Below are 25204 nucleotides of genomic sequence, written 5' to 3'. Positions count from 1 at the left end.
AAAAACTGTACAGATTAAAAGATTCCTTCCAGTGTTTCTTGTTGATCTTCTTCTTGCCATTTTCCCAGCAGTCTTCCCATCACATTCAGCCACGTCTTATCCACAGTCATGAGGCTAAAACTCAAGTCCAATAAAGCTGTCTTAGAGAAACTAAAAAAGAGAGCAAACATAAGAGGAAAGGCTGTGTATCCCCACCCTCCCCCCAGGCAGGGACAGGAGGGTTTCGGGGGGACAGGAGGGACACAGGGCGCTGTCCCTCTCCCAGTCCCAGCCTGCATCCCATTGGCCGCAGCCAGCGGGAGGGCAGCGTGCTGCCGTGTCTATGGTGTGTGTGAGCATGTACGAGGCATAAACATAACAAGCACATGGCATGTGTGGCGTGTGTGACATGTTCCTTGTGTGTGCAAGGCGTGTGTGTGTCATGTGGATGGGGTGGTTGTGGCATGAGCCTGGCATGTGCACAGCGTGTGCATGGGCGCAGTGGTGTACGCAAGGCTTGTGCATGGCGTATGCATAGGGTGAGCATAGCGTGAGCCTAGAATGTGTATGGCGTGTGCATGGGGCACTCACCTTTGCCTCGAAGCAGAGCCCTGCCTTCAGGTCTCACAGCCCTTTCTTCTCCTTCACGAAGCCAGGATCAGCCAGGATCGGGTATCGGGTTTCAGTCACCTCCCATGACAGAACCCCCCGGCCGTGTGCAAGTTCTCCCCAGAGAAGCGGTTCCCTTGCCGGCCCCCAACAGAAGGACGCTCGCGACATCTGTTCTCATCCGTGTCAGCAGTGGAAACTCCTTTGTTCACCAGGCATCAGTGTTTCTCCCCACTTTGAGTCTAGCTGGCCGCTTGCCTCGCTCTGGTTTTCTCGGCCTTGCAGCCCATCCTCGGCCCGCTCTAGAGGGGAAGAGAAAGCGGAGGTCGGCTTTCACACGGCTCCGAGGAGACACACCACCCGCAGGACACTCTTTACGTAAGCGCGTCACCCATCTCCCATGTGCCCCCTCCCTGCACGAAGGGTGTCTTTGGCACAACAATCCACAGGCAGCAGCAGGGGTTACTGCAGTCGGGGAATTCACAAACTTCCCTTTCTATGGGACCTGGGAGCATACGGAGCCTTCTGCGTTCGCTTGAAGGATGAGATCTGCCCAATCTGAGCAGAGAGAGGTAACAGAAGCCACTTCAGCTGCAGACACCCTCATGCTAAGTAGGCCCCCGGTGCTGCCGGCTCTCGTGTGGCGAGGACGGCCAACACCGCGTCACCTTTGCACCCCTAGAGCTGGTCCCTCTGGCTTAGCAAGCAGATCGGCGGTCCCAGCACACGGCCTCCGCACTGGAAAAATTCAGACCCACAGGACGACCCCACAACAGCTTCCAGCTGCAGATCCCAACAGCGAAGCTACCCGCTCAGTTACACCACCATCCGTCTCCACGCCAAGGGAACATGAACGTTCCACCCTTGCGGGGCTTGAGGTGCCTCTGCAGGCTCGTCAGGGATCCAACCGCCTTCTGAACAGCGTCGGACGGCCTGCGCGCATTCTGCTCGGCCATCGCCTTCACCGGGGCTTTCACCCGACAGCCGTGACGCAACATCAACTCGTGCATAAGCGCACACGTACACACGTGCAAAGGAACGCTAAAGGGCAACAACACGAGGCCTCGCTCGGCAACGATGCCATGAAGATGGTTCCACAGCCCTTTCGTTTAGCCAGCAGAGAGCAGATAAAGTTCATCCTCCTTCTCCCCCCGTGCCGTGCCAGCTCACTCACCGTTACTCCTCACGACGGGATGGAAGGTGGAAGAATATCGGGCTTTGAAAAAGCAGGGAAGTTCTGCGAGACTTTTGCCAGGTTTTCTGCAGTAAGGACATTCTCCAGACTGGCTTTTTGGGCTGTGAGGTAAGAGAGACGTGCACGATACGTTAAGGAATTTTTAACGCCACCTCGGAATACCATCACGATGCTAACAGAGTCATTTGTCCAGTTACAGGCGACAATCGGAGCATAAGTAAGAAAACAGACAAAGCCCCCCACCCCCACGCACGATGAACGACGATGTGGTCAACGACAGGACCACGCCACTGGCACAGAAGCCGGGCCAATACACCGAGCCCTCATCCACAGAGAAACAAACGGAGGAGCCAGAAGCTGCTTCCCGAACCAGGAGTCAGCATCACAAACGTCACCCTCACTCAGAGCTGCAAAGCGGACGTTTCTCCTCTCACCTGAATGGCAACCGCTTCCCTTTCACCCATGGACGCCCTCCTCTTCTTCCGCCGCGAGTGTATGAGAGAGAAGGGAAGGCTCCACAGCGCTCTGCAAAGATGAGGGACCTCTAAGAGGAGTGTCTGCATTTCCCCAAGGTACTTGAGGTACCTTAACTCTACAGTTACCGTTAAAAACGCAACAACTCGCCTTCCGTACCACTGTTACGGGACATAGTTTAACACAAACACTAAAAAGAAGTCTAAAAAGATGCTAAGCCTCAAAATAGATGAGAAGGCTGAACAGGTATTCTGTGTAACTGGAAACAGAGAAACGTCTGAACCAAGAGGATCTGCAGCAAGCGTAACGGATGTTGCACCATTATAAACCCTGTGACACGGAAGGGTTTTAAATGCAAAGAAGCCTGGTTGTAGAAGAGAATCAAAGAAGCGACCTCCCCCCTGGCACTCTCTACACTAACAACATAAAAGCGCTTTCCAAAGCTCCCCTTCTCCTCCTTTCCCTCTTCGTGTGTGTGCAGCATGCTTGCAGTGTGGCTGGCATGTCATCTTCATGGTATGTGCTAGCATGTCCATGGCATGTGTATGGTATGTACACAGCCCGTACATAACATACACAGGGAGAGTGTGGCATGCGTGGCATGTTGCCTGCATGTGGAAGGCGTGTGCGTGACATGTGCTTGACTGTTGTGGCATGAGCCTGGAATGTGCATGGAAGCAGTGGCCTGTGTGTGGAGTGCGTGGCATGTACACAACACATGCATGGCATGCGTGGCATGTTGCCTGCGTGTGCAATACATGCGTGTGGTATGTGGTATGCTGCTTGTGTGTGCAAGGTGTGTGCATGGCGTGTGCCTGGCGTGTGCCTGGCTGGTGTGTGGCATGCCACTTGCATGTTCAAAGCACGTGCATGGGGTGGTTGTGGCGCTAGCCTGGCACGTGCATGGCGTGTGCATGGGGGCAGCACAATGTGCATGGGGGTGAATTGCATGTGTGGGGCGTGGGCCTGGCATGTGTGCGCCATGTTCATGCTGCGTGGCGTGCACAGGGTCGGCTGGCGAAGCCCCTGCCACCCTAGTATTGTTGTCTCGATCCAGCGTTCACTAAACGCGATGCCGTCACATGCTAACCCAAAGCGGAGAATGCTTCGGCTCGCGCCGTCAACACGATCAACAGTGATTAAGAAAGAGTAATGAGTCCCGAGGAAGCCACATACCCAAATCCTGCTGGCTTGGAGGGCACCAGCACGTCGCTTCTTCCTCTCTCCCTGAGGAGGCGTCGGGATCCCACAGGAGCTCTCTCATCATCAATACTTCTGTCAGATTGTCTCTGCTGACAAAGCAAAAAGAATCATAGAATCATAGAATCCATAGGTTGGAAAGGACCCACTGGATCATTGAGTCCAACCATTCCCATCAACCACTAAGCGATGCCCCTCAGCACCTCCTCCACCCGTCCTTTAAACACCTGCAGGGAAGGTGACTCAACCCCCGCCCTGGGCAGCCTCTGCCAGGGACCAATGACCCTTTCCGTGTAATATTTTATCCTGATGTTCAGCCTGAACTTCCCCTGGTGGAGCTTGAGGCCATTCCCTCTCATCCTGTCCCCTGTCACCTGGGAGAAGAGCCCAGCTCCCTCCTCTCCACAATCTCCCTTCAGGTAGTTGTAGAGAGCAATAAGGTCTCCCCTCAGCCTCCTCTTCTCCAGGCTAAACAACCTCAGCTTAGTGTCATCCACAAACTTGCTCAGGGTGCACTCAACCCCTTCATCCAGGTCATTGATAAAGACATTGAACAGGGCTGGACCCAGCACTGAGCCCTGGGGAACCCCACTTGTCTCTGGCCTCCAGCTGGAGTTAACTCCATTTCCCACCACTCTCTGAGCCCGACCATCCAACCAGTTTTCCACCCAGGAGAGTGTGCGCCTGTCTGGGCCAGAGGCTGACAGTTTCTCAAGCAGAATTCTGTGAGAAAGTGTGTCAAAGGCTTTACTGAAGTCCAGGAAGACCACATCCACAGCCTTTCCCTCATCCAGCAGCCGAGTCACTTTGTCATAGAAGGCGATCAGGTTAGTTTGGCAAGACCTGCCTTTCATGAACCCGTGTTGACTGGGCCTGATCACCCAGTTTTCTTGCATGTGCTTCATGATAGCACTCAAGATCACCTGTTCCGTGACTTTTCCCAGCACTGAGGTCAGACTGACAAGGCCAGGAGTTCCCTGGATCCTCCCTGCAACCATTCCTGTAGATGGGCACAACATCAGCCTCCAGTCGAGTAGAACTGCCCCAGTCAGCCAGGACTGTTGGAAGATGATGGAAAGGGGTTTGGCCAGCACATCCACGGCTCCTTTAATACTCTTGGGTGGATCCCATCCGGCCCCATAGACCTGTGGTGTCTAGCTGGGCAAGCAAGGCTCTGACCACCTCCTCTTGGATCATGGGAGCCTCATTCTGCTCCTTTAATTCCTGGGTTTGTACACAGAGGGAACAACCTTCCTTACTATTAAAGACTGAGGCAAAGAAGGCATTAAGTACCTCAGCCTTGCCCTCGTCCCCTGTCACTGTTGTCCCTTCTGCACCCAATAGGAACTGAACACTCTCCCTAGTCCTCCTTTTATTGTTAACGTATTTATAGAAAGATTTTCTGTTATCTTTCACAGACTTAGCCAATTTGATTTCTAGTTGGGCCTCAGCCCCCCTCGTTTTCCCTCTGCATGATCTCACTTCCTCCCTGTAGTCCACCCAAGATGCCTGTCCCTTCTTCCAAAGCTCACAGACCCTCCTCTTTTTTTTGATGTCTCTCAAGTCTCCCTATCAACTATCTCCCTAGTCAACCAAGCTGGTTTTCTCCCCTGCCGGCTCCTTTTCTGGAGCATGGCGATGGCTTGCTGCTGAGCTGCTAGGATTTCCTTTTTGAAGAGCTCCCAGCCCTCGTGGGCTCCCCTGCCCTTAAGGACTGTCTCCCACGGGACTTTCCCAACCAGCCTTCTGAACAGTCCAAAGTCTGCCCTCTGGAAGTTTAATGTGACTGCTGTGCTAATCTCCCTCTTCACCTCACCTAGAACTGAAAACCCCATCATCTCGTGATCGCTTTGTCCCAGGCGTCCTCCTACCACATTCCCCACAGGCCTTCTCTGTTCATGAACAGCGGGTCCACGAGGGCACCTTCCCTTGTCAGTTCACTCACCAGCCGTGTGAGGAAGCTGTCTCCCACGCACTCCAGGAACCTCCTAGACTGCTTCCTCTCCGCTGTATTGTACTTCCAGCAGATACCTGGAAGGTTGAAGTCTCCCACGAGGACCAGAGGGAGCGATCTTGAGACTATCCCCAGTTGTTGACAGAAGAGCTCATCAGCTGCTTCTTCTCAGCTGGCTGGTCTGTAACAGACTCCATCACAACATCAGCCTTCTTGTGGGCTCCCCTGATTTCAACCCACGGGCACTCAGTCCCCTCCTCCCCATAATCCTGTATCAAAGCAAAAGGAACGAGCTGTTAGGGCAAAAGACTCCAAGTAACCGTGCTTGAAATGACCCCCCCTGCCCCTGCAGCTCTCGCCACCGCGCATGACACCCCAAAAAAGCGTCACCCCCACCCCCGCTCTCTCTAGACCGACAACACAAAAGCGCTTTCCAAACCTCCCTTTCCGCTCCTTCCCCTCTTCCCCTCCTCCTTCTCTCCCCCCTTCTCCTCCCATTGTGCCCCATCCTCCCCCCCTGCTCTCCCCCTCTCTCCCCTCCTTCCCTTCCCCCGCTCCCTCCTCCCCCTCCCGAGCGGGGATCTCCCCCGCGGGGCCGCACGCCGAGCGCAGACGCAGCCCCGAAGGCCCCGACCGCCCCTGAGCCCGAGCCGGCCCCGGGAGGGCCGCGGCTCACGGACAGCGAGCCCGGAGCGGCGCCGCCGGCCACAGAGCGCTCCCCCGCGCCTCTCCGGGCGCCTCTGACTCACCCGACCCGGCCCCGTTCGAGCCGCTCCCGACCTGGGGGGGACACGGGGGCCCTGGGGGCGCTGTCCCTGCCCCAGCCCGCACCCCGTTGGCCGCAGTGGCGGCGGGCGGAAGGGCAGCGGAGAGCAGAGCCGAGACGTCCCGAACGGCGCCGCGCGGCTGCAAGCCGCTCTTCGCCTCTCTCCCCGCCCCGCCCCTCCCGGCTCGCCCGCCCCTGTGGGCCGTCCCGTTCCCCCGCCCCGGGCTGCAGTACCGCTCCGCGGCCACGACGCGGCAGCACTGAGTCCCCGCCCCATTCATCCCGAGCGCAGGGATTCCGGCCAATGGGAGCGCTCGCTGCAGGGCCCGCCCTACAGCCGCTCTACGGGCGTTGATTGGCTGGCGGTGGCTGAGCGGAGGATCCACTGCGCATGCGTGCCGTAGGACGTGGTGGTGCGTATAATGTAGCCACTGCGCATGCGTGCCGTACAACATGGCGGCACCTACAATGTAGCCAATGCGCATGCGTAGTGTACAACATGGCGGCGCCCATTTGCAGTCACTGCGCATGCGTGCAGTCCAACATGGCGGCGCCCGTAAGGAGACAATGTGCATGCGTGCCGTACAACATGGCGGCGCCCATATGGAGTCAATGCGCATGCGTGCCGTACAACATGGCGGCGCCCATAAGGAGACAATGCGCATGCGTGCCGTACAACATGGCGGCGCCCATAAGCAGACAATGCGCATGCGTGCAGTCCAACATGGCGGCGCCCACAGGCAGTCACTGCGCATGCGTGCAGTCCAACATGGCGGTGCCCATCTGCAATCACCGCGCATGCGTGCAGTCCAACATGGCGGCGCCCACAGGCAGTCACTGCGCATGCGTGCAGTCCAACATGGCGGCGCCCATCTGCAATCACCGCGCATGCGTGCAGTCCAACATGGCGGCGCCCATGTGCAGTCACTGCGCATGCGTGCCGTCCAACATGGCGGCGCCCATCAGCAGTCACTGCGCATGCGTGCCATGCAACATGACGACGTCCCTTAGGACTCACTGCGCATGCGTGCCGTAGAACATGGCGGCGCACCTCATGGAGCGACTGCGTTCCGTTTAGCATGGCGCCCGCTGTCCCCGCGGGGCCCGTTTCAACGGCAGCCTGCCGGCACCGAGCGGAGCCCAACGCAGCCTGAGCGAGCCGCGCGGGGCCGAGCCGAGGGGACTCGTGCACCGCGGACAGGGGCGGGGGGGGCTTCAGAGGGGGATGCGGGACGTTGTCCCTCTCCGTTCTGCACCGCTCCCCTCCCCGCGCCCCGCCCTGCTCCCCGCCCCGCCCCTGTGGGCCGTCCCGTCCCCCTCAGCCCCGGGCTGCAGTACCGCTCCGCGGCCACGGCGCGGCAGCACTTGGCACCCCCTATTCATTACCTTGGGCATCGAAGGGCTGTGCGTTCCGCGCTCTGATTGGTCGCTTCTCGATCCCACCTTGTCAGCGCTGCCTTCTGATTGGCTGTTCCTCCGGCTCTGATTGGTCGATTCTCAATCCCACTTTGCCAGCTTTGTGTTCCGATTGGCTGGGGACTCCGCACTCTGATTGGTCGCCTCTGGATCCCGCTTTGCCCGTGCCGTGTCCTGTGCCCGTTTGATGGACGATTTGCCCTCTTATTGTCAATTTGGCCAGTTTGCACTTATATGCTCAATTTGCCCTTTTATGGTAATTGGCCCAGTTTGCCTTATGTCCTCAATTTGCCCTTATATTGTTAATTTGACCTTTTATGGCAATTGGCCCAGTTTTCCCTTACAGGGCCACTTTTCTCTCTTATGGCAATTTGCCCGTATATGGTCACTTTGCTCTTTTATGGCAGTTGGCCAAGTTCGCCCTCATATACTCAATTTGCCCCTTTATGGCAATTTTCGTTTTTATGGCACTTGGCCCGGTTTGCCCTTATATGGTCAATGATCGGGCCCCTGTGCGCCCCCCCCGCCCGGGGCTGCAGTACCGCCCGCGGCCACGGCAAGGCAGCACTGAGTCGCCACACGTCCCGGGGCTGCAGTACCGCCCCGCGGCCACGACGCGGCAGCACCGAGCCGGCCGAAGCTCTTTTTGCCGTCGTTCCCGTTTTCACCGTTTTCTCCCGTCGCGGGTTCGATCCCGACGGGCGCCGAACCGCCCGGAGCAGCAGCTCCCGCGGCGCTGCCCGCACACCCTCCCCCGCTGCCGGGCTCCGCAGCAGCGCAGACCACGCCTGCCTTCCCCCGGGCCGCCCCTTCGCTCCGGTCCCGCGGCGAGCAGGGCTGCGCTCACGGGCACCGCGGAGGCCACGGGCTCCGCTCTCCCCGCCGAGGGGCCGCTCTCCGAGCCCTCTGCGGCCGGGAAACCTCCGAGCGGCGGCTGAAAGGGAGAGGTGGCGCCTCCAGGGGTAAGGCCGCGGCTTTCCCCGCTCCCGCACGCCGTCTCCGGACGACGGACGCCGTTCCGACGGGAGGCCCTGCGGCTGTGCCATACGGGCAGGCTGGAAAGGAACAACTGACCCGCTGCGGGAAAGGACGCGGAATTCCAGTCCGACACGAGGGGACTTTGGAAGCGGCAGACGCATCGACAGTCAGAACACTTTCCTGCCGAACATCCGCACGCCATCGCGATCCGGCACGTGCCTCCAGCCGCCAGCGAGCCCGTCCGAGCCCATCGGCCACCCGTACAGCGTGCAGCCGGCTGCCAACTCGGAGCCTGTGCAGCACAGCGCTCCCCGTGCCGGACTGTGGCTCGCGGCGCCATCGCCACGTGCCCCGAACGGCCTCCACCACCTTCTTTCTTCATTTCCAACACTGAATAAGCAAAACGCGTACGGCAGTTGGCGACCGATCAAAAGCTTTAATGTGGACAACACTGGTTTACACGGGGTTCCTCTGGCTTCCCCACACCTGGGCAGAAGAGGCCAAAGGATCCTTGGAGACAGACACGCTCTTCCCAGTCACGCAGCAAAGGTGGCGGCAGCGCGACCGGGACAGAGGGTCTGGACGAGGCCGCGTCTTCCACCTGGGCGTGCGCAGGAGGAGAGGAATCCACTTCCTACGCCGCACAGAGGAGAGAGACCTGCAGGAGGGAATGCACAGAAAGGATCGTTAGCAGGGTGATGAGATGAGGCGGCCCTCGGCCCCAGGACAAAAACGCTTTCCTCCTTCACCCATGTTTCCTTCTCTGACCTTCCAACTCCCGCAGCCCCTGCTCTACAGCCCCCCCAAAGCAAGCCGAGAAGAGAATCTCCTTCAAAAGAACGGCCAAGGGTTTCACTCATACCCCCGAAAGGAAACCGCAAGGAACGGGAGGACTCGCCAGACGGAAAGCAGTGTCACCGGACCAAGTTTCAGAGAAGTCCATAGAGAACGTGATTCGTTTTAACAGTTATTCTGTTAGATGAACTTGGTCAAAAAGAGAAACAAAACCAAACCGAGCCTTACCCCGTGTAAACTCGTTACACTAAGATGTTCTAAATCACGCCCGCGTGACAGCCCAGCATAGAAAAGCAGCCCGGGCACCCTGCTATTTATCCTCCTCCTGAGGCACAGAAGGCTCCCCCCGGCACGCCTCTTCTCTTGCCGGGGTCAGACCCGCAACGCGCCGGCTGGCAGGAACCACGTCACTGCACGCAACTCGAGCTTGGCCCAGACTACAGGCCTGAGAAACACGCGCGCGGAGGCGAGAGGTGCGACGGCGAGGCAGCTCTTCCAGACACACGCGTCGGCGCCCGTTCAGCAAGCGCCTGTCACCAAAGCCTCTGCAGGAAAGGGACTCAGCCCGGCAGAGACGGGCAGCGATCGGGTGAGGCATTTTGGTTTAGTTCAGGCACGCGACAGTTGTAGGAAGGAACAAAGCCTGGTTTGGCCTCCAGAGGACAAGATGCCTGGATGCGAAGCGAGGCCACGGAGACCACATGGCACTGCCCGCGTGCCGTGCCTCAGACGCAGCTCACCCCCACCCGCACATCAAGCATAACAAGAACAGAACCGAGTGTAGGTTTGAGGCTGAGCAGCCACACAAAAGCAACCGCTCCCACTCCTCTCCGCCTGTCAAGAGAGCGGAGAGCAATGAGACCTCCCTCCTATGATCACATGCAAGCCCATCCACGCCAGCAACTACCTGAGACGTCGGGAGACTTCGGCACGGTCAGTGGCCGGTCGCTGGCTTCACTCCTACGCTGCGGTATTTATTCGCGCACCGGGTTTGCCACATGAACCTGTGAAAACAGCAATCAAAGCCAAAAGGAAGCAAACGCTTGCAGTTTTGACGAGGGTGAAACTGGCAGCAGGGGAGTGGGACTGGGGGGGATCATCGGTGCGAAGAAGGCAGGAGGCACCTGTCTGTAAGTGCGCTCGCTGCCTCGGGCACTGGAGCGAGCCACCAGGAAGACGCGAGGCACGCTTCGAGGTTGTGGATTTTACAGAGATCATTCCGCTTCCACAACCACGCTTGTAGAGCTTGGAAACCCAGCCAGCTCGGCAGAGCTGCCTCTGTCGTTTGCGGGGCTGGCTTTGGGAGCCTCTTTTCAGAGCAACTGTAAAGTTAACGAGGAGTCAGTTTGCAACAGGGAAAGTGGAAAAGACAGTCTGAAGGCAGCTCAACAGCGACACTGGCTACTTTAGTATGCTCTTGCATAATCCCTCTTGGGGTTACTTCACAGCTCCCTTTTTGTTGCCGGCACAAGGAACAATTTTGTTCCTCACGTTGAAAGCAACGCTTCCCTTCGCACAGGTTCGCCTGGCGAAGCACATCGCACCCTAGTACTGTCGTCTCGATCTGGCACAGACTCAAATGTGATGCCGTCACACGCTAACTCGATGTAGAGAACACTCCAGCTCGCGCTGTCAACTCGATCGACAGTGATTAGCAAAGAGGAGTGAGTCCCGAGAAAGCCACGTACCTAAACGCTGCTGGCCTGGAGGGCACCGCCATGTCGCTTCCCCCCTCTCCCTGGGGAGGGGTCGGGATCCCGCAGGGGCTCTCTCATCGCCAACACTTCTGCCAGGTTCTCTCTGCTGACAGAGCAAAAGGAAGGAGCTGTTACAGCAAAGTACTCCAAGTAAGCGTACTTGAAACGAACCACCTCCTACCCCTGCAGCTCTTGCCACCACACACAACATCCCAGCACCCGGTATCCTCTGAGCTGTGCCAGACGGGCCCGAGCCCACCACGCTCCTCTAGCTCTTCCTGCCACTCCGATGCAGCCGGACGGAGGACAAGCGACCGAGTTTTCCAAACAGAGGCTCTCCTCAAAGGAGGCAGGCGTACTGCAGTTGACCCAGGTACAGCAGCCTCTGAAAGGCCGCGCTTCCATCTCATCGCCCCGAGCTCAGCGCCATGGGATACCTTAGTCCTTGAGCTAACAGGAAAAATATTTTAGCAGCCGCTCTTTCCCACCTGGCGACCTCCTGAGGCACCGGTTCAGCCACACTTAGAGAAGAGGACAGACGCTGAGGGGGCAGCAATAAGCACGAGAAAATCACCGTTACTCCTCGCGACGGGACAGAAGAATACCGGGCTTTGAAAAAGCAGGGCTGTTCTGCGAGACTTTTGCCAGGTTTTCTGCAACAAGGGCATTCTCCGGACTGGCTTTTTGGGCTGTCAGGAAAGAGACAGAATCACAGAATCACAGAATCATTAGGTTGTAAAAGACCCCAGGATCATTAAGTCCATACCTCTCAGCACCTCACCCACCCGTCCTTTAAACACCTTCAGGGAAGACAACTCAACCACCTCCCTGGGCAGCCTGTTCCGTACAGACCCTTTCCGTAAAAAAAAAAACTCGCTCTAGAGCCTCAACATCCTTCTTGTGACGAGGGGCCCAAAACTGAACACAGGATTCAAGGTGAGGTCTCACCTGTGCCGAGCACAGACGGAGAATAACCTCCCTAGACCTGCTGGACACGCCGTTTCTGATCCAAGCCAAGGTGCCATTGGCCTTCTTGGCCACCTGGGCCACTGCTGGCTCAGGTTCAGTCGCTGTCAACCAACACCCCCAGGTCCCTCTCCTCCAGGCAGCTTTCTAGCCAGACTTCTCCTAGTCTGTAGCACTGCATAGGGTTGTTGCACCCCAAGTGCAAGACCTGGCATTTGGCCTTGTTAAACCTCACGCCATTGGACTCTGCCCAGCGGTCCAGCCTGTTCAGATCCCTTTGGAGCCTCCCTACCTCCCAGCAGATCCACACTTCCACCCAGCTTAGCATCATCCTCAAAAGTTGCTAAGGGTGAACTCAATGCCTTCATCCAGGTCATTGATAAAGACACTGAACAGAGCTGGACCCAGAACTGAGCCCTGGGGAACCCCACTTGTCACTGGCCTCCAGCTGGATTTCACACCATTTCCCACCACTCTCTGGGCCCTCCAGCCAACCAGTTTTCCACCCAGGAGAGTGCGCACCTGTCCAAGCCAGACGTGACAGTTTCTCAAGCAGAATGCTGTGAGAAACCATGTCAAAGGCTTTACTGAAGTCCAGGAAGACCACATCCACAGCCTTTCCCTCATCCAGTAAGCAAGTCACTTCGTCATAGAAGGCGATCAGATTAGTTTGGCGAGACCTGCCTTTCATGAACCTGTGCTGACTGGATGTTTCTCCTCTCACCTGAATGGCAATCGCTTCTGTTTCACCATGGGCGCCCTCCTCTTCTTCCGCCGCGAGCGTACAAGAGAGATGGGAAGGCTCCATAGTGCTCTGCAAGGACGAGGGACATCTAAGAGGTGCGTCTGCATTTCCCCAAGACACTCGAGGTACCTTAACTCTACAGTTACCATTAAGAATGCGACAACTCCCCTTACATGCCGCTGTTACCAGACGTATTTTAACACAAATACTAAAAAGAAGTCTAAAAAGACGTTAAGCTTCAAAACAGACAAGAAGGCTAAACAGGTATTCAGTGTGACTGGAAACAGAGAAATGTCTGAACCGAGAGGATCTGCAGCAAGCGTAACGGATATTGCACCGTTGCAAAACTCTGTGACACAGAAGAGTTTTAAATGCAAAGAAGCTTGGTTACAGAAGGGAATCAAAGAAGCGACCTCCCTCCTGGCTCTCTCTACACTGACAACATAAAAGCGCTTTCCAAAGCTCCCCTTCTCCTCTTTCCCCTCTTGGCACACGTGCGGCGTGCTTGCAGTGTGTCTGGTGTGTGCACGGTGTGTGTGTGGCATGTTGCTTGTGTGTGCAGGGCGTGTGCGTGTCTGATGTTTCATCTTCATGGTGTGTGCTAGCGTATGCACTGCCTGGGGATGGCACGTACACTTCACGCACAAAACACGCATGGCCTGTGTGACGTGTTGCTTGCATGTTCAAAGCACGCGCGTGGAGTGTGCGTGGGGTGGTTGTGGCGCTAGCCTGGCACGTGCACGGCGTGTGCGTGGGGGCAATGGCTTGTGCGTGGTGTGCACAGGGTCGGCTGGAAAAGCCCACGGCACCCTGGTATTGTCACCTCAATCCGGCATTCACAAACACGATGCCAGCGCTTGCTAACCCAAAGTGGAGAACACTCTGGCTTGCACTGTCAACTCGATCGACAGTGATTAGCAAAGAGGAGTGAGTCCCAAGAAAGCCACGTGCCTGAACGCTGCTGGCCTGGAGGGCACCGCCACGTCGCTTCCCCCCTCGCCCTGGGGAGGGGTCGGGATCCCGCAGGGGCTCTCTCATCATCAGTCGTCAGACTCTCTCTGCTGACAGAGCAATAGGAAGGAGCTGTTACAGCAAAATACTCCAAGTAACCGTGCATGAAATGAACCCCCCCTGCCCCTGCAGCTCTCGCCACCGCGCACGACACCCCAAAACAACGACCCCCCCCCGCTCTCTCTAGACCGACAACACAAAAGCGCTTTCCAAACCTCCCTTTCCGCTCCTTCCCCTCTTCCCCTCCTCCTTCTCTCCCCCCTTCTCCTCCCATTGTGCCCCATCCTCACCCCCTGCTTTCCCCCTCTCTCCCCTCCTTCCCTTCCCCCGCTCCCTCCTCCCCCTCCCGAGCGGGGATCTCCCCCGCGGGGCCGCACGCCGAGCGCAGACGCAGCCCCGAAGGCCCCGACCGCCCCTGAGCCCGAGCCGGCCCCAGGAGGGCCGCGGCTCACGGACAGCGAGCCCGGAGCGGCGCCGCCGGCCACAGAGCGCTCCCCCGCGCCTCTCCGGGCGCCTCTGACTCACCCGACCCGGCCCCGTTCGAGCCGCTCCCGACCTGGGGGGGACACGGGGGCCCTGGGGGCGCTGTCCCTCTCCCAGCCCCAGCCCGCACCCCGTTGGCCGCAGCCGGCGGCGGGCGGAAGGGCAGCGAAGAGCAGAGCCGAGCCGTCCCGAACGGCGCCGCGCGGAGCCGACAGCAGCCGAGCGGATCCGAGCCGCTCTGCGAACCGCCCCGCTCCCCGCCCGGCTCTCCGCTCCCCGCCCCGCGCCGCCCGCCCCGCCCGCCCCTGGGGGCCGTCCCGTTCCCCCGCCCCCGGCTGCAGTACCGCTCCGCGGCCACGGCGCGGCAGCACTGAGTCCCCCCGTTCTCCCCGAGCGCAGGGATCCCGCCCCCGGCCGCGCTGCCGCCGCTGATTGGCCGCCGCGCTCCGAGTGACGAGCGGCTCAGCCAACGGGGGGAGGAAGCCGGGGGGAGGCGCGGCGTTTGAAAGCCGCCAGGGCGTGGAGGGAGAGAGGCTGTTTAACCCCTCGCTGCGTTTTCCGGAATAAAACTCTATAACTCAGGGTGCCCGGGGGGTTTGGAGCACGAGTGTCGTTCCCTGTTGTGTTGTTCCGTGTCGCTCCTTACCGCCTTATATGGCAAATTTGCCCTTTTGTGGCGAATTTGCTCTTTTATAGTCAAGTTTCCTTTTTATGGATATTGGCCCCGTTTGCCTTTATACGGTCAATTTTCCCTTCTATGGTCGCTTTGCCCTGTTCTGGTCAATTGGCGGTTGCCTCACTCAAGATGGCGGCGGGCCCATCCGCCTTCCTCCCAGTGTCCTCAATCAAGATGGCGTCGTGACCTCCCGTTTCCCTCGTCGTGCCCTCACTCAAGATGGCGGCGACACCGACACGCCATGCCCTCACTCAGGATGGCGGCGAGGACCCCCCCTTCCGCCCCCCGTGCCCTCACTAAAGATGGCGGCGAAACCGACACGCCATGGCCTCACTCAAGATTTCGGCGGGCCTACCCGTCTCCCTCCCCGCGCCCTCACTCAATATGGCGGCGATACCGACACGCCGTGCCCTCATTCAAGAAGGCGCCGACACCGACATACCATGCCCTCACTCAAGATGGCGGCGAGAACCCGTGCCCTCACTAAAGATGGCGGCGAAACCGATACGCCTTTCCCTCATTCAAGATGGCGGCGGGAACCGTGCCCTCTCTCAAGAGGGCGGCGGCACCGGAACGTCGTGGCCTCACTAAAGATAGCGGTGGGCCTGCCAGTCTCCCTCTCCCGTGCCCTCAAGATTGCGGAGAATACAACACGCCGTGCCCTCACTGAAGATAAAGGCGAGCCCACCAGTCTCTTTCCCCGTGCCCTCACTCAAGATGGCGGCGACACCAATACGCCATACCCACACACAAGATGGCGGCGAGCCCGCGCATTCTCACTGGCTCGTGCCCTTACTCAAGATGGCGGCAGTCCCCTCGTGCCCTCACTCAAGATGGTGGGGAAACCGACACGCCCTGCCCTCACTCAAGATGGCGGCGGGCCCGCCCCGAGTCTCTCACCGTGTCTTCACTCAGGAGTTTTCGGTAATTTGCCCAGTTTGCCCTTTTAAGGCGTTTTCCCGGTTTGCCTTATATGGTCGATTTGCCCTTCGAGGGTCAGTTCGCCCTTCTATTGTTTTGGGGAATCACCCTCTCTCACTCTGTTAAGGGTTAGGAAGCAGGTGTGTGTGATGTGCGGGCATATGAGACAGGGGAAAAGCTCGAAAAACTTAGAGGGCTTAGCTCACTGAAATAGGCACTGTCTGCTAGCAAAGGCCTCCAAGACCCTGGATGGTGATAAGGGAGGAGCTCAGTCACTGATAAGGGGAAGCCGACTGCCTCCTGCTCTGCAGACTCGGAGCTCGACCAGGATGAGAAGGCGCCTGCGCACAGACTGGGCTCACGGACGATTCACGAGGAAGATGGAGGCGACTTCAGCCCTGAGCCCCACACCACGACACTGCGCCTGTGCAAGTATCTGCTTGTCAGACCATACGGTGTGTGAGTTAGGAGGATCAGCCCCTCGCACCCGCCAGCGAATAAACACATACCTGCTTTATAACCCTTAACAGAGTTATAGAGTTTGATTCATTATCCATTCCCTCCAGTTATACAATTGTTTCGGTTACTCCCTGTGTGAAATTCTATGTGAGGATGTACTGCAGAAGCCAGAACCAAACCGAGGGCGTTTTCCAAGCAACACACAGCAACTCCAGCTGAGAGAGACACGACGTGGACAGGGCTGGCAGTGCCCTCTGCGCTAACTCGCATAAACCTCACTGCATCCCAATGTGAAAACCAGCTCACCCTGCACAGTGGCTCCATTAAGTACCTTTACGGAGCAGAGACTGCCAATTGTATTTAACTGTGCCAAGCCACGTGATGGTTTTGGAACAACTTCTAGAAACGGCAGAGACCGAGTTAGGGCTGAGCTCTATTTATAGTAAAATTGTAGCAGTTTTGTTCGGCATTACAGTCTGAAATAAAATACATAAAATATGGAAAAAAACCCAGCTTGGCTAGGAAGAGGCAAGCTAACAGTTTTCTTGGGCATTTCGTCAAAAAGTTCTAGGCAAACATAATTTTCAACTGCTTACGACACAAACCCCAAATTAAACAAACCACCTCTGGGAAAAACAGTAACAGCTATCGCTAAAACTACACTGGAAATCTTATTTAGGCTGAGCCTAAATCCTTAGGGCCCCAATAGATTAAAAAAAAAAAAGCTAAAAAAAATAATCCCTACTTCTACTAATAAAACAAGAACAAAGAAAGACGACATTGACTGCAAACGTTTGTGGTAACATTTCTCTGAAGCTGCCACATGGCAAGCCAGTTTTACTCTAAGACTAAAAGGCAAACCCACAAGCAAAAGCATTACCTGAAACTCACAGAAGAAACAATGACTGTAGGCTCAAATGCAGCATGAAGAAAACCACACAACTGTTCAAAACCCAGCAAAGAAAGGAAGAAAGGCAGGCTTCTGTAGCCCCTTCCTTCACTGAATGCTCCAGCTGCAGGGGAGAGCCAGCTCTAAATCAAGAGGCCTTTTAAGGGGCAAACTCCTCACCTGTACCTAGTTGCTGACCACAGGTGTAGCACAGACTTAACCAACCCAACTATGACCTTCAGAGGTTTTGAATAAGACCCACCCTTTTAACAGCAAAACTATAGCATCCCACTTAGGATGGGTAATAAGAAATTACTCCTAAGTATAAAATGTTGGTGGTTTACTGAAAGTTCAATGTATGACAGCCAGGCTTGATTGAAATGACATAAAATTATAGATGTTATTAAGCCACCAAACATCAATTATCATTGTTAAAAAACTGTACAGATTAAAAGATTCCTTCCATGTTCTAGCTGCTGAGATACAGTGCGTGGAAGCATATTGGTTACAGTTACACACAATATGCTTTACATAAGCACAGTCCCATCTACCATTTAGATAGAACTGAACTTCTATTAAACTTCTTCAATCTGTCTCATGCAGTAGCAAATTCAGGGACACTCCCATTTCTCAGCAGCGGGACAAGCAGCAAACTCTAAAGGGCGTGTTCCACTGTTTCTTGTCGATCCTCTTCTTGCCATTTTCCCAGCAGTCTTCCCGTCACATTCAGCCACGTCTTATGCACAGTCATGAGGCTAAAACTCAAGTCCAATAAAGCTGTCATAGAGAAACTAAAAAAGAGAGCAGACATAAGAGGAAAGGCTGTGTATCCCCGCCCTCCCCCTGGCCCCATGCGGCACCCTGGGCAGGGACAGGAAGGTTTCGGGGGGACAGGAGGGACACAGGGCGCTGTCCCTCTCCCAGTCCCAGCCTGCATCCCATTGGCCGCAGCCAGCGGGAGGGCAGCGTGCTGCCATGTCTGTGGTGCGTGTGAGCATGTACGAGGCATAAACATAACAAGCACATGGCATGTGTGGCGTGTGTGACATGTTGCTTGTGTGTGCAAGGCGTGTGCGTGTCATGTGGATGGGGTGGTTGTGGCATGAGCCTGGCATGTGCACAGCGTGTGCATGGGCGCAGTGGCGTACGCAAGGCTTGTGCATGGCGTATGCATAGGGTGAGCATAGCGTGAGCCTAGAATGTGTATGGCGTGTGCATGGGGCACTCACCTTTGCCTCGAAGCAGAGCCCTGCCTTCAGGTCTCACAGCCCTTTCTTCTCCTTCACGAAGCCAGAATCGGGAATCGGGTTTCAGTCACCTCCCATGACAGAACCCTCCAGCCGTGTGCAAGTTCTCCCCAGAGAAGCGGCTCTAGTCCCCTTGCCGGCCCCCAACAGAAGGATGCTCACGACGTCTGTTCTCATCCCTTTCAGCAGTGGAAACTCCTTTGTTCACCAGGCATCAGCGTTTCTCCCCACTTTGAGTCTAGCTGGCCGCTTGCCTCGCTCTGGTTTTCTCGGCCTTGCAGCCCATCCTCGGCCCGCTCTAGAGGGGAAGAGAAAGCAGAGGTCGGCTTTCACACGGCTCCAAGGAGACACACCGCCCGCAGGACAATCTTTACGTAAGCACGTCCCCCATCTCCCATGTGCCCCCTCCCTGCACGAAGGGTGTCTTTGGCGCAACAATCCACAGGCAGCAGCAGGGGTTACTGCAGTCGGGGAATCCACAAACTTCCCTTTCTACGGGACCTGGGAGCATACGGAGCCTTCTGCGTTCGCTTGAAGGATGAGATCTGCCCAATCTGTGCAGAGAGAGGCAAAAGAAGCCACTTCAGCTGCAGACACCCTCATGCTAAGGAGGCTCCCGGTGCTGCCGGCTCTCGTGTGGCGAGGACGCCCAGCACCGCGTCACCTTTCCACCCCTAGAGCTGGTCCCTCTGGCTTAGCAACAGATCGGCGGTCCCAGCACACGGCCTCCGCACTGGAAAAATTCAGACCCACGGGACGACCCCACAACAGCTTCCAGCTGCAGATCCCGACAGCGAAGCTACCTGCTTCGCTACACCACCATCCGTCTCCACACAAAGTGAACATGAATGTTTCACCCTTGTGGGGCCCTGAGGTGCCTCTGCAGGCTCGTCAGGGATCCAACCGCCTTCTGAACAGCGTCGGACGGCCTGCGCGCATTCTGCTCGGCCATCGCCTTCCCCGGGGCTTTCACCCGACAGCCGTGACGCAACATCAACTCGTGCGTAAGCGCACACGTACACACGTGCAAAGGAACGCTAAAGGGCAACAACACGAGGCCTCGCTCGGCAACGATGCCATGAAGATGGTCCCACAGCCCTTTCGTTTAGCCAGCGGAGAGCAGATAAAGTTCATCCTCCTCCTCCCCCCGTGCCGTGCCAGCTCACTCACCGTTACTCCTCACGACGGGATGGAAGATGGAAGAATATCAGGCTTTGAAAAAGCGGGGCTGTGCTGCGAGACTTTTGCCAGGTTTTCTGCAGCAAGGACATTATCCTGACTGGCTTTTTGGGCTGTGAGGTAAGAGAGACGTGCACGATATGTTAAGGAATTTTTAACGCCACCTCGGAATACCATCACGATGCTAACAGAGTCATTTGTCCAGTTACAGGTGACAATCGGAGCTTAAGTAAGAAAAGCAAGAAAAGCAACATGCGTGGCATGTTGCCTGCGTGTGCAATACATGCGTGTGGTATGTTGCTTGTGTGTGCAAGGTGTGTGCGTGGCTGGTGTGTCATCTTCATGGTGCATTGCTAGCATATGCATTGCCTGAGGATGGCACGTACACAGCATGCACATAACACGCACGTGGCCTGTGTGACATGTTGCGATGTGTACAAGGGCTCTGTGGCGTGTGTGGCATGCCACTTGCATGTTCAAAGCACGTGCATGGGGTGGTTGTGGCGCTAGCCTGGCATGTGCATGGGGGCAGCACAATGTGCACGGGGGGTGAATTGCATGTGTGGGGCGTGGGCCTGGCGTGTGTGTGGCATGTTCATGCTGTGTGGCGTGCACAGGTTCAGCTGGCGAAGCCCCTGGCACCCTAATATTGTTGTCTCGATCCACTAAACGCGATGCCGTCACATACTAACCCAAAGTGGAGAACGCTCCAGCTAGTGCCGTCAACTCGATCGACGGTGATTAGCAAAGAAGAATGAGTCCTGAGAAAGCCACGTACCCGAAAGCTCCTAGCCTGGAGGGCACCGCCACGTCACTTCTCCACGTCTCCCTGAGGAGGGGTCGGGATCCCACAGGGGCTCTCTCATCGCCAACACTTCCATCAGATTGTCTCTGCTGACAAAGCAAAAAGAATCATAGAATCACTAAGTTGGAAAGGACCCACTGGGCCATCGAGCCCAACCATTCCCATTGATCACTAAACCACGTCCCTCAGCACCTCCTCCACCCGCCCATTAAGCCCCTCCAGGGAAGGGGACTCAACCCCCTCCCTGGGCAGCCTCTGCCAGTGCCCAATGACCCTTGCTGTGAAAAATTTTTTTCTATAGGCCAGCACCCTTCTCTCTACAAGCTCCTTTCAGATCGTTGTAGAGAGCAATGAGGTCTCCCCTCAGCCTCCTCTTCTCCAGGCTAAACGCCCCCAGCTCTCTCAGCCGCTCCTCATAAGACCTGCTCTCCAGCCCCCTCACCAGCTTTGTTGCTCTTCTCTGGACTCGTTCCAGAGCCTCAACATCCTTCTTGGGGTGAGGGGCCCAGAACTGAACACAGGAGTCGAGGAGCAGTCTCACCAGTGCCGAGTACAGAGGGCACTTACTTCCTTACTATTAAGGACTGAGGCAAAGAAGGCATTAAGTACCTCAGCCTTGCCCTCATCCCCTGTCACTGTTGTCCCTTCTGCACCCAATAGGAACTGAACACTCTCCCTAGTCCTCCTTTTATTGTTAATGTATTTATAGAAAGATTTTCTGTTATCTTTCACAGACTTAGCCAATTAGATTTCTAGTTGGGCCTTAGCCCCCCTCATTTTTCCTCTGCACGATCTCACTTCCTCCCTGTAGTTCACCCAAGATGCCTGTCCCTTCTTCCAAAGCTCATAGACCCTCCTCTTCTTTTTGATGTCTCTCAAGATCTCCCTAGTCAACCAAGCTGGTTTTCTCCCCTGCCGGCTCCTTTTCCGGAGCATGGCGATGGCTTGCTGCTGAGCTGCTAGGATTTCCTTTTTGAAGAGCTCCCAGCCCTCGTGGGCTCCCCTGCCCTTAAGGACTGTCTCCCACGGGACTTTGCCAACCAGCCTTCTGAACGGTCCAAAGTCTGCCCTCTGGAAGTTTAATGTGACTGTTGTGCTAATCTCCCTCTTCACCTCACCTAGAACCGAAAACCCTATCATCTCGTGATCGCTTTGTCCCAGGCGTCCTCCTACCACATTCCCCACAGGCCTTCTCTGTTCATGAACAGCGGGTCCACGAGGGCACCTTCCCCTGTCAGTTCACTCACCAGCCGTGTGAGGAAGCTGTCTCCCACGCACTCCAGGAACCTCCTAGACTGCTTCCTCTCCGCTGTATTGTACTTCCAGCAGATATCTGGAAGATTGAAGTCTCCCACGAGGACCAGAGGGAGCAATCTTGAGACTATCCCCAGTTGTTTATAGAAGAGCTCATCAGCTGCTTCTTCTCGGCTGGCTGGTCTGTAACAGACTCCATCACAACATCAGCCTTCTTGTGGGCTCCCCTGATTTCAACCCACGGGCACTCAGTCCCCTCCTCCCCGTAATCCTGTATCAAAGCAAAAGGAACGAGCTGTTAGGGAAAAAGACTCCAAGTAACCGTCGTTGAAATGAACCCACCCCCTGCCCCTGCAGCTCTCGCCACCGCGCACGACACCCCAAGACAACGCCCCCCCGCTCTCTCTAGACCGACAACACAAAAGCGCTTTCCAAACCTCCCTTTCCGCTCCTTCCCCTCTTCCCCACCTCCTTCTCTCCCCACTTCTCCTCCCATTGTGCCCCATACTCCCCCCCTGCTCTCCCCCTCTCTCCCCTCCTTCCCTTCGCCCCCTCCCTCCTCCCCCTCCCGAGCGGGGATCTCCCCCGCGGGGCCGCACGCCGAGCGCAGACGCAGCCCCGAAGGCCCCGACCGCCCCTGAGCCCGAGCCGGCCCCGGGAGGGCCGCGGCTCACGGACAGCGAGCCCGGAGCGGCGCCGCCGGCCACAGAGCGCTCCCCCGCGCCTCTCCGGGCGCCTCTGACTCACCCGACCCGGCCCCGTTCGAGCTGCTCCCGAGCGGTGCCGCTGCGGCCGCGGGCCCCGGCGGGCAGCGAGGGCGGGCGGCGCCCGGGCCCCGTGCGGAGCTCGAACCACCCGCCCGCGCTCCGCCTCGGCCCGCCCCCCGGGCGCTCTCCCGGCGCTGATTGGCCGTCGCTCGCTGAGTGACGCGCGGCGCAGCCAATGGGAGCGCTCTGTGCGGGGCCCTGCCCGGGGGCAGTCGAGCGCCGCCGCACCGAGCCGAGCGCTGCAGAAACACGTGGAGCCGGGGCACGCGATGCTGTCAGGGCACACAGGGGACGCGGGCACCCCGGGCAGGGACAGGGGCACGCGGGGCTCGGGGAGGACGGGGTGGGGGCACGGGGGCCCTGGGGGCGCTGTCCCTCTCCCAGCCCGCACCCCGTTGGCCGCAGCCGGCGGCGGGCGGGAGGGCAGCGGAGAGCAGAGCCGAGCCGTCCCGAACGGCGCCGCGCGGAGCCGACAGCAGCCGAGCGGATCCGAGGCGCTCTGCGAACCGCCCCGCTCCCCGCCCGGCTCGCCCGCCCCTGGGGGCCGTCCCGTTCCCCCGCCCCGGGCTGCAGTACCGCTCCGCGGCCACGGCGCGGCAGCACTTGGCACACCCCATTCATTTCTTAGGGCATCGAAGGGCTGTGCGTTCCAAGCTCTGACTGGTCGATTCTCGATGCCACTTTGCTAGCGCTGTCTTCTGATTGGCTGTGCTTTCCGCGCTCTGATTGGTCACTTCTCAATCCCAATTCGCCAGCGCTGTCTTCTGATTGGCTGCATGAAGCGCTCTGATTGGTGGTTTCTTGATCCCACCTTGCCTGTGCCGTGTTCTGATTGGCTGTAGACTCCGCGCTCTGATTGGTCGCTTCTCGATCCTACTCTGTCTGTGCCGCGTTCTGATTGGTTTGGGCCCTTTTATGGTCATATTGCCCTGTGACGGCAATTGTCCCGGTTTGCCCTTATAGTCTCAATTTCCTTTTTAACGGTCAATCTATCCTTTTATGGCAATTGGCCAAGTTTGCCCTTGTATGATCAATTCGCCCTTTTATTTTCAATTTGCCCTTTTATGATTTATTTGTCCTTCTATGGCAATTTGCCCTGTTTGTCTTATATGGTAAATTTGCCATTTCAAGAGCAATTTTCCCAGCTTGCCTTATATGCTCAACTTGCCCTTATACTGTTAATTTCACCTTTTATGCCAATTGGCCAAGTTTTCCCTTATATGGTCAATTTGCTCTTTTATGGCAATTAAAGTAGTTTGCCCTTACACGGTCAATGACAGGGACCCTGTGCGCCCGCCCAATCCCCCCGGCTGCAGTACCGCGCCGCGGCCACGGCGCGGCAGCACTGAGTCCCGCCCGTTCTCCCCGAGCGCAGGGATCCCGCCCCCGGCCGCGCTGCCGCCGCTGATTGGCCGCCGCGCTCCGAGCGGCTCAGCCAACGGGGGGAGGAAGCCGGGGGGAGGCGCGGCCTTTGAAAGCCGACGGGGCGGGGAGGGGGGGAGGATCTTTAACCCCTCGCTGTGTTTTGCGGAATCAAACTCTATAACTCAGGGTTCCGGGGGGGTTTGGGGCACGAGTGTCGTTCCGTGCTGTGTTGTTCCGTGTTTCCATGTCGTTCCGTGTCGCTCCTTACCGCCTTATATGGCGAATTTGCCCTTTTATGGTGAATTTGCACTTTTATAGTCAAGTTTCCTTTTTCTGGATATTGGCCCCGTTTGCCTTTATACGGTCAATTTTCCCTCCTATGGTCACTTTGCCCTGTTCTGGTCAATCGGCGGTTGCCTCACTCAAGATGGCGGCGGGCCCATCCGCCTTCCTCCCAGTGTCCTCAATCAAGATGGCGTCGTGCCTGCCTGTTTCCCTCCTCGTGCCCTCACTCAAGATGGCGGCGAAACCGACACGCCGCTACCTCACTCAAGATTGCGGCGGGCCTGCCCGTCTCCCTCCTCGCGCCCTCACTCCATATGGGGGCGATACTGACACGCCGTGCCCTCACTCAAGATGGCGGCGGACCCGTCAGAGTCCCTCGCCGTGCCCTCACTCAATATGGCGGCGACACCGACACGCCGTGCCCTCACTCAAGATGGGGGCGACACCGACACGCCAGGCCCTCACTCAAGATGGCGGCGGGCCCACCCCGAGTCTCTCACCGTCTCTTCACTCAAGAGTTTTCGGTAATTCGCCCAGTTCGCCCTTTTAAGGCGTTTTCCCAGTTTGCCTTATATGGTCGATTTGCCCTTAGAGGGTCAGCTCGTCCTCCTATTGTTTTGGGGAATCACCCTCTCTCACTCTGTTAAGGGTTAGGAAGCAGGTGTGTGTGATGTGCGGGCATATGAGACAAGGGAAAAGCTCGAAAAACTTAGAGGGCTTCGCTCACTGAAATAGGCACTGTCTGCCAGCAAAGGCCTCCAAGACCCTGGATGGTGATAAGGGAAGGAGCTCAGTCACTGATAAGGGGAAGCCGAGTGCCTCCTGCTCTGCGGACTCGGAGCTCGACCAGGACGAGAAGGCGCCTGCGCACAGACTGGGCTCACGGACGATTCACAAGGAAGATGGAGGCGACTTCAGCCCTGAGCCCCACACCACGACCCTGCGCCTGCGCAAGTGCAGGAGAAGCTTCTCCAATCTAATTATATCTGCTTGTTAGACCATATGGTGTGTGAGTTAGGAATTTTTGGATTGGCATTTCCTCACTGACTAAAGATGCAAGACACGGGCAGATGATCCATATCAGGTCCT

The 25204-nt window shown here is 57.2% G+C and overlaps 2 protein-coding genes and 1 long non-coding RNA gene across 5 annotated transcripts in view; 1 reads left to right on the top strand and 2 right to left on the bottom strand.

Annotated features, from left to right (window-relative positions):
• The first annotated feature begins 8802 nt into the window (after positions 1–8802).
• The window catches only part of LOC138717786 (guanylate-binding protein 1-like), an 86264-nt gene continuing 69862 nt past the window's right edge, over positions 8803–25204 (top strand). Inside the window, exon 1 of the mRNA XM_069851624.1 lies at positions 8803–8810. The gene's annotated coding sequence lies outside the window, so the exon portion shown is untranslated. The remainder of the gene's footprint in view (positions 8811–25204) is intronic.
• On the bottom strand, positions 8988–13806 carry LOC138717789 (uncharacterized). The gene is made up of 6 exons (XM_069851632.1): positions 13726–13806; positions 12754–12843; positions 11638–11752; positions 11055–11169; positions 10274–10688; positions 8988–9229 (listed from the first exon to the last, which is right to left on the bottom strand). Exons 2-5 carry the CDS (start codon positions 12780–12782, stop codon positions 10327–10329), a joined length of 621 nt encoding a protein of 206 aa, XP_069707733.1. The 5' UTR covers positions 12783–12843; positions 13726–13806; the 3' UTR covers positions 8988–9229; positions 10274–10326.
• LOC138717790 (uncharacterized) lies at positions 17005–22529 on the bottom strand. 3 transcript variants are annotated; one of them, XR_011336938.1, is made up of 6 exons: positions 22446–22529; positions 21692–21969; positions 20418–20533; positions 19631–19752; positions 18443–19014; positions 17005–18004 (listed from the first exon to the last, which is right to left on the bottom strand). It is a non-coding gene; the product is annotated as an uncharacterized lncRNA (long non-coding RNA). The 3 variants fall into 3 exon arrangements; XR_011336940.1 differs by having other exon boundaries at positions 18443–18758; XR_011336939.1 differs by having other exon boundaries at positions 21692–21993; positions 22446–22527.

This window comes from Phaenicophaeus curvirostris, chromosome 2 (assembly GCF_032191515.1).
Source record: "Phaenicophaeus curvirostris isolate KB17595 chromosome 2, BPBGC_Pcur_1.0, whole genome shotgun sequence".
Classification (NCBI taxonomy): domain Eukaryota; kingdom Metazoa; phylum Chordata; class Aves; order Cuculiformes; family Cuculidae; genus Phaenicophaeus; species Phaenicophaeus curvirostris.
The sequence above is the reverse complement of the archived record's forward strand: the minus strand, read 5'-3'. Positions and strand labels throughout refer to the sequence as shown.

Excerpts from the sequence above, each read along its gene's own strand:
- LOC138717789 (XM_069851632.1), bottom strand. The coding sequence starts at position 12,782 with ATGGTGAAACAGAAGCGATTGCCATTCAG. Across the intron at positions 11,170-11,637 it reads TCCCGTCGCGAGGAGTAACG|CAGAGAGAACCTGGCAGAAG; the intron begins GTGATTTTCTCG and ends TTGCTCTGTCAG. Across the intron at positions 10,689-11,054 it reads TCCAGGCCAGCAGCGTTTAG|TTGCTCTGAAAAGAGGCTCC; the intron begins GTACGTGGCTTT and ends TTAACTTTACAG.